Source organism: Armigeres subalbatus, chromosome 2 (assembly GCF_024139115.2).
Source record: "Armigeres subalbatus isolate Guangzhou_Male chromosome 2, GZ_Asu_2, whole genome shotgun sequence".
Taxonomy (NCBI): Eukaryota; Metazoa; Arthropoda; class Insecta; order Diptera; family Culicidae; genus Armigeres; species Armigeres subalbatus.
In genome coordinates, this window is record NC_085140.1 from 403,598,664 (window position 1) to 403,614,538 (window position 15,875).

Below are 15,875 nucleotides of genomic sequence, written 5' to 3' on the forward strand. Positions count from 1 at the left end.
TTTCAGGAATGTCATTACAAATTTATGGAGGAATCCTAGCAGGAACTTCCGTAGGAATTCTAAGTGGAACTCTCGGAGAAATTTCTGGAGGTACTTTCCGTTGCATTTCAGAAGGAATTTTCGAAGGATTTTCAGAGGGAACTTCCGGAGGAATTCCCAAAGGATTTTCTTTAGGAACTCCTAGAGGAACTTCCGAAGAAATTCCTAGAGGAACTTCCGCAGGAATTCCTAGAGGTACTTCCGGAGGAATTCTTAGAGGAACTTTCGAAGGAATTCCTGGAAGAACTTCTAAAGGGATTCTTAGAGGAACTTCCGGAGGAATTCTTAGAGGAACTTCAAAGGAATTCCTAGAGGAATTTCTGCAGGAATTTCCGGAGGAATTTCAGCAGAATGTTTTGGAGGAATCCTAGCAGGTACTTCCGGATGAATTCCAAGAGAAATTTCCAGAAGAATTCCAATAGGAACTTTCGGAAAAATTTCTGGAGTTACTTTCCGTTGCATTTCAGGAGGAATTTTCGGAATTCCAGAAGGAACTTCCGGAGGAATTCCCAAAGGATTCTCTTGAGGAACTTCTAGAGGAACTTCCGAATAAATTCCTAGAGGAACTTCCGGAGGAATACCTAGAGGTATTTCTGAAGGAACTTTCGGAGGAATTCCCAAAGGAACTTCCGGAGGAATTCCCAAAGGATTATCTTGAGGAACTTCTAGAGGAACTTCCGAATAAATTCATAGAGGAACTTCCGGAGGAATACCTAGAGGTATTTCTGAAGGAACTTTCGGAGGAATTCCCAAAGGAACTTCCGGAGGAATGCGTGAAGGAACTTCCGGAGGGATTCCTAGAGGAACTTCTGGAGGAATTCCTATAGCAACTTCCGGAGGAATTTCTGGAAGTTTCTCTAGGAATGCCAGGAGGAACTCAAGCAGGAACTTCCGAAAGAATTCCCGCAGAAATTTTCGGAGGAATCCTAGCAGGAACTTCCGTAGGAATTCTAAGTGGAACTCTCGGAGAAATTTCTGGAGGTACTTTCCGTTGCATTTCAGAAGGAATTTTCGAAGGATTTTCAGAGGGAACTTCCGGAGGAATTCCCAAAGGATTTTCTTTAGGAACTCCTAGAGGAACTTCCGAAGAAATTCCTAGAGGAACTTCCGCAGGAATTCCTAGAGGTACTTCCGGAGGAATTCTTAGAGGAACTTTCGAAGGAATTCCTGGAAAAACTTCCAAAGGGATTCTTAGAGGAACTTCCGGAGGAATTCTTAGAGGAACTTCCAAAGGAATTCCTAGAGGAATTTCTGCAGGAATTTCCGGAGGAATTTCAGCAGAATGTTTTGAAGGAATCCTAGCAGGTACTTCCGGATGAATTTCAAGAGAAATTTCCAGAAGAATTCCAATAGGAACTTTCGGAAAAATTTCTGGAGTTACTTTCCGTTGCATTTCAGGAGGAATTTTCGGAATTCCAGAAGGAACTTCCGGAGGAATTCCCAAAGGATTCTCTTGAGGAACTTCTAGAGGAACTTCCGAATAAATTCCTAGAGGAACTTCTGGAGGAATACCTAGAGGTATTTCTGAAGGAACTTTCGGAGGAATTCCCAAAGGAACTTCCGGAGGAATTCCCAAAGGATTATCTTGAGGAACTTCTAGAGGAACTTCCGAATAAATTCATAGAGGAACTTCCGGAGGAATACCTAGAGGTATTTCTGAAGGAACTTTCGGAGGAATTCCCAAAGGAACTTCCGGAGGAATGCGTGAAGGAACTTCCGGAGGGATTCCTAGAGGAACTTCTGGAGGAATTCCTAAAGGAACTTCTGGAGGAATTTCTGGAAGTTTCTCTAGGAATGCCAGGAGGAACTCAAGCAGGAACTTCCGAAAGAATTCCCGCAGAAATTTTCGGAGGAATCCTAGCAGGATTTTCCGGAGGAATTCCTGTAGGAACTTTCGAAGGAACTCCAGAAGGAACTTCCGGAGGTATTCTAGAATGAACTTCCGGAAGAATTCCAGAAGGATTTATTTGAGGAATTCCAGAAGGAACTTAATGAAGATTTCCAAAAGGAACTTCCGGAGGAATTCCCGCCTGAACTCTAGGAGGAATACCTTCAGGAACTTTCGGAGGAATTCCAGCAGGATTTTCTGGACGAACTCCAGAAGGAACTTCCGGAGCAACTCCAGAAAGAACTTCCGGAGGAATTCCAGAAGGAACTCTCGGAGGAATTGCAGGAGGAACTTTAGAAGCAATTCCAGGATAAACTTCCAGAGGAATTGCTTGGGGGAACTTCCAGAGGAATTATAGGATGAACTTCCGGAAAAATTCCATGAGGAGCTTCCGGAGGAATTTTAGGGAAAAATTTCCTCAGTAATTCCAAGAGACAGTTCCGGAGTAACTCCTGGAAGTATTCCTGGAGGAATTCCCGGAAGAATACACAGGTCTATTTTAAATTCAAATTCAAATTTTCAGTTTCAAAAATTTAAAATTTTAAAACCGAAACTGAACCTTTAGATCAAAAACTCAAAACAATGCATTTGGACATTAGGCGCCGTACACTAATTTCGTAGGCACTAATGGGGGAAGGGGGGGTCTGCCATTATCTTACGATCCATTTAAATAAAAAAATATTGATATGGGAGAAATCTTACATTGTGGGGAGGGGGGTTGAAAAATCCAGAAAAATTGCTTACGTATTTAGTGTATTTATTTACACTGGATTTTGTTTTTACACGATTTACATTTTCTCAATTTTCCACTTATCCTAAATGTTTAACGCACATTAATTATCATGTGATTTCTCTTTGATTTCTTCTGGATTTTTTGAAACATGTTTCGAACAGTTTGATGGTAAATTGAAGTCAAACGATCAAAAATACGAGTGTATATATATTAGAGTGGGGCGTCATGGTCATTTTTTCAAGTCAATGGTTTTTCAAAGCCATTCTGGGTCCTGAACAACTGTGCAGAATTTGGGCCGATTGGTTGCTTCCTTGCTTTCCGCATCGCGTTTGAAGTTTGTATGGAAATTAGTATGAGAGAACGTACATTTTTTGCATTTCTACTACTAAAGGCCTCAGTTCATCGTAAACCAAGTGGCACATTGCGTTAAAGTATAACCCAAAGGATGCCGAAGAACTTTGCTGAAGAAGGCACGTTGCTGGAACGTCCACGAAAAAAGTTATAACGCTTAGAACATTGAGTGTTCAAACTATATGCAAAAAATCGTTTATTCTGCCAGCACTGCCGTACTACGTAGACCAATAATTTAATTGAGTGTTATTTCAAAATAATTGATATTATAGGGCTTTAGAGCTAATGGGAGCTATCCGGATTCATTTCACAAAGAAAAAATCCGACGAGAAGGAAGATGGGTTTTGTCCTTCGAGAACCATAGGTTGTCCGGTAGTGCTGGCAGAAACATTGATTTCTTGCATATGGTTTACCCAATCAATTTTCGAAACGTAATAACATTTTTTGTAGACCTTCCAGCTACGTACCTTCTTCGTCAAAGTCTTTCAGCATCTTCCAGGCTAGATGCTAACGTATTGAGTCACGTGATTGATGATAAATTGAAGCCGCTAAGAGCAAAATTGTAAAAAAGTACGTTTTCCCATACTAATCTCCATGTAAATTTAAAACGCGATGCGGCATGCGAGGTTGCAACCAATCGAGCCCATATTTTGCACAGTTGATTGGGGTGCCAAAACGATTCAGAAAAACCTTGATCTCACTTGTTCGGACGAAGTTTGCGTTTTTCCATACAACCGCGCCCCACTCTAATATATATTGATATTTTGAAACAAATAAAAAACAATGAAATGTACCGGAAAGATGTTGAAAATAAATATATCGTATCGTATAAAACTATTGACATTTGTTTTTGTTTCTTCCGTAGTGACATTCTGCAAGTGCAAGTGAAATTCGGCCAAACGACCCTTCCTCTTTTTGATTTTTTTCTTGGAATTCCAGAAGTATTTCTTATGGACTGAACAAAATCACAAAAATAAGAAACAAATCAAACACTTTTTCCTTGCTTTGTTTTTAATGGGATGAATATCGGAGCTATGAGATGAAGTCCAGGACTGCCGTAATCTGGAAAAGTGGCGTAACAACCATTTAACAACATGCATGTTTTCCATTTTTCTGTTAAAGAGCTCGATGAGTAGTACTCGTTAACACCATTTTTGGAAAATGGCGTATACGTCACTTTTTCAGATTACGGCAGAGGAGCAGTAAACCTATCTCTTGAAAATTGTAAAACATTTCCCTTTGAAGTACACATTTTGAACAATTTCTCGCGGAAAAAACTCAATTTAACGTTAAACGTTAGTCGTGTCAAGTACGAGACACTGAAGACAGACGACCACACAGTTGTGATCGAAATACGTATCTGCAAAGATATCAAAATAATTGGTGGAGTACTCTCCATGTAGAGTACTAAACTCGTCTTAGACGGTTAAATGCAATACACTAAAAAGAGCTTAAAATATTTTTTCTGAACGTTTTTTTTGTAAATTCCAAAGATTTCTCGGAGTTTTTTTTTTTGCTTACATTTCGAAAGCATTTGCATAAGAAATTCTGAACAGTTTTCGTTGGAAACTGCAAAGAGCTTCCTTTTTAAATTCCAAATAATTACCCATTTCTTTATGAAAGTATTTTCCGTGGAAAATACGTGAAAAAATTTCATATTAATATGTTGGGAAAACTTAAAAGAATTTCCTGGGGAAGTACATTGGATTTTTACTGTGAAATTCAAATGGTTCCTGCAATATACTCTGAAAATACTCCGAAAAAGTCCAGAGAAGAATCTTCCACAGGGCTTGGATGAATGAAGCAATGAAGATGAGGACCAATGCTTCAGCACCAGATATACTCCCGAGGAAGGTAGCTTTATGAGAGCACAATTTCAAAGTGCTTGGTGAAGAATGCTTCATCGCTCCATATAGCACTGCTGTACGAACTAGCTGGAGAGTGAAATCAAACACCCGCCAGTGCAGAGAATATTTAACTCTCTTGCCTCACTTATACTGAGTTGCGCATTTCAGTTGGAATGAATGTGTGAAAGAGAGGTATATGATACATTCTCTCTTTTTCTCGCTAATTTTGTTTTGTATTCACACAACACTCACTAGCATCTGAAACACTGCTGATGAACGAAGAAACCATCCTCATTTCACACTGCCCTACTGAACGATGCCTTCTCGGCACTACCCGGCTTGTGAAGATGCCACGTTCAAAACTTCCCACTTTCAACGTATGAAACGAATGCTTTGTATTTGCCTCTTCCCTTGTTCGTGCAGCCAGCAGCACGTCGTCGAGAGCACATCAATCGGTGCACTGAAATTAAAACCTCACTACGGGCTAAAAACGAAGCATTCGTTCGTTCTTGAACAAATTTTCCAAGGCCTGATCTTCCAAAAACTAATGCAATGAAAAAAATGCCACAACGATTCACCCCGGGGTCATCATCAGCATCGATCTTGGTTTCCTTCTAATTTTCTAATAAATAATAAAAAAAAACATTTTTTGTCAAAAAATGAAACTAGTTTCATTGTCTCTGTCGATTCTTCGACTCATTATGGTCAATTTACGCGAATAAGCTTTTTTAAACCTCTGGCTATTTGTAAAATCCAAAACAAAAAGTTGCTAAAGTGCTGCAGTGTGAATCTACTTAAAGAATTAACCTGATGTTGTTTTAAATCGTGTGAATGTAAGAACAAAGGTAATTTACAGCACTTTTCGAATTTTATTTTATCTTTGAAAAACAGAGGCGTCAAAGAACATGAGTCTTTTGGCAAAGTTGATCTTAAAGTGAAAGGTAAAAGTCAATTGATAAAAACAATCTTTCCCAGGACTTTTTTTTTTAGTTTTTTCCAAATGTTCGTTTAGGAATACATTTATAATTTATGAAAGGATCTTCTGCATTCGTTTGTCTGGCTATTAAATTGCTTCAGAAATTTGTGTCCTCGGAAAATTCATCTAGAACTCTTTCTGGAAAGCCTGTGAATGCTCTAATGAAAATCTTTCAAAGATATGTTTTTAATATTTCAGGAAAAATCCATCAGAAGCTTTTATAAAGATCTGTTTTTTTTTCTAATCAGATCTTTTTAAGATCTAATTTTAAGTTAGAAAATGCTCAAAGCGGAGCTCCGCCAAAACATTTACAAAAAACACTTAGAAGGCTTCATGATTATTATTTTTTAAATATTATTCTTTCCTTCATAAGAAACAAATCTCCGAAAACTTTAACACGGTATCGCTGAGTTTTTTTAAAGTTTCACTGCTACTAGCTATTGTGGTATTTTTCTGAATTTTTTGAAGATGTTTGATTACTAGAAATTGAACCAGAGATGCCTTTCGTCATACTCGTTCCAAAAAGTAAATTCCTACAGAGTCACTGTAAGCACGCTCAAAGCGGGTAATTTCTGACTCATCTATCGTCTGCAATATTTTAGTATTAATAAGTCTACAGTTGAGGTGGAAGTACATTCTTTCAAGTACATACCTTTCGTTGTTGTCGGTTGACTACACGCGTCGTACGTCTTCGTTCCGTTGTCTTCGCTCCATTCGAATCACCTACATCATCTTCCGTTTCTTCCCGTGTCGGTTGTTGTCTCGTTGGAAGGTCTCATTCCAGATCAAAAGGCATCCCTCGCCACCTCTATTTAAATAGCGTTATTACATCGTGCATCTCATTACTCATTCGTTGTTTATTTATAAATTCTGTTTGTGAGTTTATATGTTCTATAGGGATAGGGACACGCGTTTTAGTTGTTTTGCTCAGATTTACTTCGAAGTGCATGAGTATTTTTAACGGTAGCCTCATGCACTCCAGCTGTACAAATAGCATCAGCTGCAAATCAAGATCGATCTAACCAAAGGTGTAAAATAGATTAAATAACATGAAAAATTTCGCTGTTTTTTGTTAAACGATTTACCAGCACGGTGGTCTTGTATTGTAGTGCAGGGGTTATAACACTTAGGAGGCAGAAGCATCAAACTGCTTGATCGAACCAACCAAAACTAGTGGACTACTTATGCAAATCAATTATCAATTTATCAGTATGATGACACGTGCTGTGCACGAGGTTCTGCTAAAACGCACCAAGCGGCTTATTAACTGAGTTGTGATATTTTGATCGTAAAAGTAAAACGGAAATCATTTCATTCTAATTCATTCACACATTTGTTGTAGGATATCCTTAGTTATGGGGTAGTGGAAATTCCGATACGATTTTAAATCAATTAAATCTGCTAAGCAACAGCAACAAAATGGGTAATTTGTTGTTGGCGCTTGGTGGGATTCGGCAGAACCACGGCCATGTGCTGTCAAGTAACTAGCGAATCTGAGAAAAGTGTTCCATATTTGCATTTTGTATTTAAAACATTTGTATAATAACATCGTCTCTTATTATTTGTGTATTGAAACTGAACGCTTGGAAAATCCAAGCTGCAATATTTAAATGCGTGTACTCAAGGCAAAACCATAAACGCCAATTCAAAAGGAAATATAAATGAAAGTCCAACTTTTATTATGAATCATTTTTGGAACCCCCATCTATACCCCTGCCTTTCAACTTCATACACAACAGAAACTTTTGCTTCCCACAACCAGATTGTAATCTACCCACCCATATATGTACGTGAACACTCATCAATGCTTGTTTCGTTTTGCTCTCGTTTCTCGTTCCAGGTCCAACAAAGCGGAGAAGAATGCTGACGGTCTGCAGGAAATCGAACGGGAGGTCGACCGGTACAAAGACATCCTACAGAACCTCATCAAACGGGTAGCGACAACCGTGTCCGCCGGTCAACCCCAAGATGCCGTTGCCAAAGACAAACGAATACGCAAGGTGGCTGAGTTCCAGCTCGGACAGCTGATGGAAGATTCGGTCAAAGATCTACCCTCCGGTTTGCTGCGGGACGTTCTCGACAGGAGTGGTACGTAACGAGTCCATCGCCGAAAGCGCACCGCTCTGACCCAGCCGTTATAATTGATTTCTTGTTCGCTATTTTTAGCTCGCCTGGAAAAGACCATCGCGTCGGAAATTGTTAACAATGAGGTCAACATAGAGAATTCGGTCAGCAAAAATCTGAACGACATCATCGAACGGCATTTGGCTACGATCCAGAAGCAGAAGCGAACCGTTAGCAAGTGTCATCAGGAGTACGAGGCGACGAGGCAAAAGTATGATGTAAGTGATCCGTAGTCTACGTAATCAATGGTTTATTGGTCGATGATTCACGCACAAAGTCATCTGTTGCGGTTCAGGCTCTACTCGTTTAGATTAGCAATACATATTGCTAAAACTGGTTGGATCATGCTGACGACAAATGACGCATTTTTAAACTCCCTTCCCTTTTCCACCTTCAATGAACAAATGTCTTTCGATCCTCTTGTTGTCCAAAAGTTATGGAAACTCACTTATAATATGTAATTAATTTATTTCGAAGGTTTTTAATACTATTAAATACTAAAATGATTGTGTAGAATAGTTTCTCAAAATTAGCCCTCGTAAGTCGTAGTATATGGATGGCCCTTGAGTTGTAGAGAGAACTCAAAACGTGAATACGCCTGTTTTGCCAGTTCTTGCTTTAGTACAACAATCGCTTTTCGCGTTGTTTGCTGAAGTAGGGGATCTCAATGGGTTTGAATTGCAGTCATCACTCGAATGCAAAATGCTAAGCGCGTGCCATTGCCATTGGTATGATTCATAGCACAGTATACTTCTTGTCCATGGGCCAAGGTTCACTCACAGTGTTATGTGTTTTTGCAATTCCGGTATAGTATTTAGTCGTTGATATACCTAATTTTGTTGAAATTTCGTAAAATAATCGAAAAGAATTAAGACTTTACTTGAATACTTTAGATATAGAAGAGTATGACCGTGGTTGTCATTTGTTTAAATTTCCTTAATTCTTTTAAAACTTCCACAACTAGCACTAATATTTAGGGGATATTTTTTTCATTCTTTATTTCAATGTATTTTCGAAGCTATGCTGAATTTTCACTTTATCAAGAGGAATGCCATGAGTCCGCTGGAATAGAGGGAGGTGTTTAAAGATGTTTGCCCCCCTTACAGCGCATTCAAGAGGACTCAATACAACTTTTATACCATTAGTCAACGATTAGCATAAAAATGTAGAATTAGAGGAATTTAAGTATAGACTTGATAGTTCCTTTAAGATATGGTAGGTATGATGAATTTGTGTATGAGTGTTTTTTAAGCATTATAAATCGAACGACCTATCTTTTGGCAAGCCTCCTTTCAAAGAGGAATGGAAGAATATTCTGCATGCCTGCCATATCCTCACGGAACTGTCTTAGTAAGAGTAATCACCATGCTACTACCCAAGCCGTTCCTGGGTAGACGTTAGGCAAAACAGCGATTTCAGCAATGTTGTTCTTACAACTGGCCCTCTGCTAGACTTTCAGTTTTCTTGTTGGTTAATAGCGCCTGCACACGATGGCGAAATGGGAGGACACTCAGGACAGGAGGACAGTCAGCTTCAGCAGGCGTGGAGAGAAGAACCCCCGAAGCATTGCGGAGGTAATGGACTGCTATGTGGAGGACTGGTAAAAGTATGCTGACAAGCTCCCGACGTGCTACACAAGTCAGCTTCAGTCAGAGGACTCGATTATCCGGGGTTCGATTATCCGGGGATCGATTATCCGGAATTTTAGACTTGATTATCCGGAGTATTTTTTTCGGCTATCATTTGAGATTTCTATGGAGTTTGTACCAAAAATAGCGAAAAAAATAAAAATTGTTCTAGATCCCCCGATAGAACATTTTAATTTACCCACTATTTGAAAGAGGAGAGCATATAGTTTCGCGTGGTCGGTGTTTCAGAGATACTGATTTTTGAAAAATAATATTTCCCATAGAGACAACGTGTTGAATGAAATCGTCCCTCATGTGAAAGACTGTTCGATTGGCAGCGCATTAACTATTTAAAAATAACAAGCGATTTAAGTAAATTTTAAAAATGACCTTCGGCAAAAAAGTGTTTATTGTGGATTATCTGCAAAATATTTCCCGAACATCAGCAATAGAAACGTCACTTTTACTGAAATCCCGGCAAGTTAATGTTTGCTGAAACTCGGCGGTGCTCACCTCGGGAAAATAAAAAAATGCTGAGATCTCGATGAATAAAATTAAGTATGTAGTGGAGTGGAAAATTCCGAAATTTGAAACACTTTAATGTAGATATTATTTGGTTGGCTATTGGAGACGCCATGAACGGCAACCAGAAATTGGGTCACCGCCAGAACAGACCCCTGTGGAACTCCATTTTCCTCCTGGTATGTCCTGGAGGCGGAGTTGCCGATAAGGATCCGGAAGAACCGGCGGATAAAAAGTTGTGAATAAAAGCTAAAATGTTACTAGTAAAACCCATCAGTAAGTCCATCAGCTGCTTCAGCACTAGTCCAAGTGTGGTTGAACGCCTTCGAAATATCCAGGGAAACTAGATCAGCGTGTTTCCCTTGGTCGAAGACACTTCGGAGTACGTCGCCTAATCCGGCGAAGTACGAATTGGACCCGTAGTAATCCGGCGAAGTACGTACCCCGGGGAAGGGCGTGTTGGCGGAAGCCAAATCTTCCATCAGCCTCAAGCTTTTCACGCAGCCTACGGTTCACCAACCTCTCAACGACCTTCGATACACAGGAGGTCAGCGAGATTGGTCGGTAATCAGCGGTATCGCGGGAGGAGATACTCTTTTTAGGCGCCACTCGTCGGGAACGGTTTGATTGGTCCAGGCTAGACCTATGCACCGCCGTTGATTTTCTTACGCTGTCACTGGCGTAAAAATGATTCGGCGCGCCGCAGAATGAAAATTGTCCACGCCGTTGGATTTTTTTTTTATCATGCCGACAGCTATCAAATTCAATAGAGCATTTTTACAGTTAAGTTTAGTCTCAGCTCTGTTGTTTATTGCTGCATGGTATTTCTAGTCGTAAATACATATTTTCAGCAAAGTTCCTATGACAATTATCTACTTACAATTTTGCAGCATTTATTCTTATTCCGGCGAAGTCTTTTAATCAAAATAATTGGATGGCGATCTACTTACAAATACAATTAACACGCAGTTGATTTCTGGCTAATGGGCTTATTTAATACTAGGGAGGTCTAACCGGTAATACCGGCCAATTTTGAGTACCGAAAATACCGGTATTAGAGACGGAAAATACCGTTTTTTTCGGTAATTAAAATTGTGCTGCCAATATAAAGAATCTCGTGTTTTTAATATATATCAGCTAAAGACTCATCGTGCAACAAACACAACAATTGCGTTCGCGCTTGAATAAATCTTTGCACAAGTAAGCATCATTAACGACGTTCACGCTACTGCAAAAATCGATCACATCGTCATTAATCATACATGTTGGTTAATTCTCTTAGCCATCTGTCTAATTGCCGATGACTTTTTTCGTCAATGAACATTGTTTAACTCGTCGAGGATTTTCCTGTAATATATGGAATTGTGTAAAAAATACGTGCCGTAGTAATTTTCTTCAGGAGATGACCTATGATAAATATTTTGCTGTAAAATATGTCCGTTCTGAGTTCGGTAAAGAATATGTATTGGTGGCTGAGGTGGCCAAGACACGTTTGAATAGAATGTTATCCATGCTCGAACGGTTCTATGAGTTGAAGGGATCCGTTCAAAAACTCTGTGCTTCAATCCAAATTCAACTTCAGTGATGATGATTTTTTGGCGATAGGTGGAATAACTCAAGTCCTCAAACCTGTTTAGGCTGCTGTAAAACTACTCTGCCTTGAGTTCTGCACTCTAGATGAAATCGAGGCGCTCTATTTTATGTTGGAGCAATTATAAAAAAACCACAGAAATTGACGCCAACTTATTCGATGCTCATAAAGAACGAATTCAAGAGCAACGTTCAAAGTCGCCGATCTTTTTACTTTTTTGAATAATCCTGCAGTGAATTGATCAGAAACAATATTGACATTTTATTAAAAATATCCAGACGAGATCTTGAAGCGACTTATCATTCCAGATGCGATCCTTCAAGAGACTGCGGCAGAGCAAAACACTTGCGACACAAGGATTCTTGCAAGGAATCTGAAAAGAATTTTTCTACAATGAATCGGGAGGGATTATGGGCAAGTACTTGACACTGATTTTCGACGCTCTTGGTACCATTTGTCCAACTTACGTTGAACCAGAGAGGGCATTTTCAGTAGCAAGAAACATTTCGATAGCAAATCGCAAAACAGTCCCAAAATATTGTTTACCAACCAAAAGTCCCATTTTTTTTTTATATTTCTTAAATTTTCACAAATACCGGTATTTGTCAAAAATGTCCAATACCGACCACCCTACTTAATACCTTTTGAAGAAACAGTTTTTCAAAAAAACATGGCTAGCTTTGCTCCAATATAAATATAAAATGTTTCCATCTCACTGAACATATATTCACCTCATCGCGAAACAAACAAATAAGGCCTTTCTGCTAACATAAGTAACAAATCAAATACCTTTTCATTGCTTTGGGTTTCGTAGGATGAATTCCGGAGCTATGAGATGAAGTCCAGGAGCAGTAACCCTACATGTTCAGCTACCTTTGACTAAAATTCATAATTAAATCCATTACAGTCAAACCTCCATGAGTCGATATTGAAGGGACCATCGACTAATAGAAATATCGAGATGTGGAATATAAAACCCTTGGAAATCTGTTCAAAGGGACCATCATAGTAACCCAGAAACAAAATTTTAATATGGAATAATTTGTTTCCATGAGTCGATATCGAGTCATAGAACATCGACTCATGGAGGTTTAACTGTATTAGTTTTCCTCTTAGCGCTACTTACTTCTGCAATGTGTTCTTTGAACTTCACATCTAAAGATAGTTTTGTTTGACCTACATATACTTTTCGCAAACATAAACTTGTTTTTACCGAGAAACCTTTCAGAAAATTTGGGAATCGTCCTTCAGGAAATTAAGGGATTGCTCCTAGAAGGCCCTCTAGAAATTCCTTTGCTTTTTCAAAGTGAAAGTATTTCAGAATTTCAATTTAATTTTGGTTGGAAATTCAAAAATATTTTCTTCTATAACTTTCTTATAAACGTCTTTTAAAAATACTTTTTATTTTAGAATTTATTTTAGTTGTTTTTCAGATACTCATTCAGGAGTCCCTTCGATAATTTCTAATTCATTGAAAAACCCACTCCATATTCCATCGGAAATTTCTTCAAGAATTTATTTTAAAAATCCTAAAGTGATTCAAACCAGGAATTCTTTAGCAAATTTCTTCAGGAATTACTTATGAAAATCCTTCTTCCACAAAAAATATCGATTTGTTCTGAAAAAAAAAGTGGTGGAATTTTCTGCAGAATAACTTGAGGAAAATCCTGAAGCATTTTTGGATCAATTTCTGGAGAAATTTCGTGGAGACTTCCGGCAGAATCTTAGGGGGGATTTCTTAAATAATTGCCGGAGGAATATCGGAGGGGATTCTTGGGGGAATTTCCTAAAAAGTTCCTGAAGATATTTCCGGGGGAAAGCCAGATGAAATTGCAGACGATTTTTTCTAGGAAAAAAATCCCAAACGATACGATTTTCTGGAAGAGATCTTACAGGAATGTCTGATTTAAACCCAGGGGCTTGCTTTAGAGGAATTCCACATGAGTTTCGAAACAAATTCAAAGGAAATTTCTGGATAGTTCTCGAGATAGTTTTACAGAGTTTTCGAAGTTTCAAAAGTTCACGAGGAAATTTTTGAAGTAACTAGTGGAATTTATGAATTCAATATTTTCCGAAGAAATGCTTGGAGAAACCTTCGGAGTAATTGCTGGAAGAATTCCTGAAGAAATTGCTGGAAAAACTTCCACAGGAATTCTTGGAGGAACTTCCGGAGGAACTTTTGATGGAATTCCTGGAGGAACTTCTGGTGGAATACCTGGACGGACTTCCGGAGGAATTACTGGAGCCCCTTCCGGAGAAATTCCTGGTGATACTTTCCGAGAAATTCCTGGAGAAACTTTCGGAAGATTTTCTGGAGAAACTTCCAGTGGAAGTCCTGGAGAGATATCCGGGAGAATTTCTGGAGAAACCTGTAGAAGAATTTCTGGTGGAACTTTCGGAAATATTTCTGAAGGAACTTCCGGAGGAATTACCGGAGGAACTTTCGGCGGAATTACTGGAAAAACTTCTGGCGGAATTCGAGACGAAATTCCAGAGGAAAATATTCCTGAAGAAACTACTGTGGAAGCTTCGGGAAGATACCTACCTAGATACCTGGTTGGCTACAGCGTCGATACACACGAAGTCGCCGGCCCCTATCTGGTTCTCTGTAGAATATTGTTTTCGCTATTCTTTCTTCCGACATTGGCACTAAGTGACCAGCATATTTTCTGAGTACTGTAGTGGATTCATTGACGCAGCTGCTCACTTTCGTGTTTGAGAAGCTCAACCGGGATCTCGTCCTTCCCAGCAGCTTTACTCTTTTCAGCTCGTGTAGAGCCTTCTTAACCTCGTCCAGCGTTGGCGGTTCCACAGCATGACCGTCGCCGACTATGTCCATCCTGCTCCTAAATACACCATCATTTTCACCGTTCAACAAATCTTCGAAGTGCTCCTTCCACCTGGCTGCCACCATAGTTTTGTTTTTCAGCAAATTCCCCTCTCGGTCATTGCACATAGCGGGCGCTGGCGCAGTCTTATGCCGCGCGCCATTGACAGTTGCGTAAAACCTCCGCATTTCGTTTCTATCCATGTTCTCCTGCGCTTCAGCTATCACACTTATGGGGTTTGAGTAAGTTACCATCAGCGTGTGATTATACAATGACACCTCAGCGTGTCGACCAGGGCGCAGCAAGCCATAACTCGGCCTCTTCTGGTCAGACCTCCGTGGCGTGCACACACACACACACACCCACGGAGAGCTGCTGTGATCACATTTCGCTCCGGCCATTTGGGGCCGCACATTTTGGCGATCCTGCCAGGTTGTTTGTTGGTTCCTGACGCTGATTTCAAAAGGTGAGTTGAATTTAATTTGTTAATGTGCTTATGGTTTAAAATATTTGATGATTTAAAAAAACACTAGGCAATGGGTTTGTATTGCTACAAAGCGCGTCTGAAAGAACGCTGCAAAATGGATTGTGGTTTGAATTCAAGAGGCTAGCTTATAACAAAGAGATGCGAAGTCAAAATTGGAAAGGTGCGCTTGCTGTCAAATCAGTTGTTCCAATCGAGCACAAGGTTCTTAAAGGTAGGAGTATTGCGCTTGTATGATGCAGGCTAGTTTGAATAATTATAAAGAGGGTGTTTCAAGACCGCTGCAAAATGGATTGTGGTTTGGAAAATCACAACGCGTTTCTGGAAGAGCGCTAGAAAATGGATTGTGGTTTGGAAAATCGCAAAGCGTGTCTGGAAGACCGCTGGAACATGGATTGTGGTTTGAAAATCACAAAACGCGTCTGGAAGACCGCTTGAAAATTAATTGTGGTTTAGAAAATCACAAAACGTGTTTGGAAGACCGCTGGAAAATGGATTGTAGTTAGGAAAATCACAAAGCGCGTCTGGAAGACCGCTAGAAAATGTATTGTGTTTTGGAAAATCACAAAGCGCGCCTGGAAGAGCTGGAAATGCGCGTCTAGGAGACTGCCGTGAAAAGGGATGACAATCTAGAAAATTCCAAGGTGGGTCATGGAATCATTGATTTTGGTTAAAATAAATTTAGTTTGAAATGTATAACTTGGCAACTTTAGTGAACATGCTAGCTTAACAGTTTTAACAAAATCTGAGAGATATGGAGATTTATCGTACCGTCGTTCGGGGTGACATTGGGCCTAGGGGGTAAGATTGGGCCAAAAACGAAAAATGTTTCAACTTCTAATATCTCAGAAACTGTTACGAATT

At 39.5% G+C, this 15,875-nt stretch overlaps 1 protein-coding gene across 4 annotated transcripts in view; it reads left to right on the plus strand.

Annotated features, from left to right (window-relative positions):
* Positions 1-15,875, plus strand: part of LOC134213330 (uncharacterized) — an 87,473-nt gene that overhangs the window by 61,826 nt on the left and 9,772 nt on the right. For all 4 annotated transcript variants that reach the window (XM_062692314.1, XM_062692312.1, XM_062692315.1 and 1 more), the window contains exons 3-4: positions 7,675-7,922; positions 8,001-8,176. In XM_062692314.1, the coding sequence (XP_062548298.1) occupies positions 7,675-7,922; positions 8,001-8,176 (424 nt within the window). The remainder of the gene's footprint in view (positions 1-7,674; positions 7,923-8,000; positions 8,177-15,875) is intronic.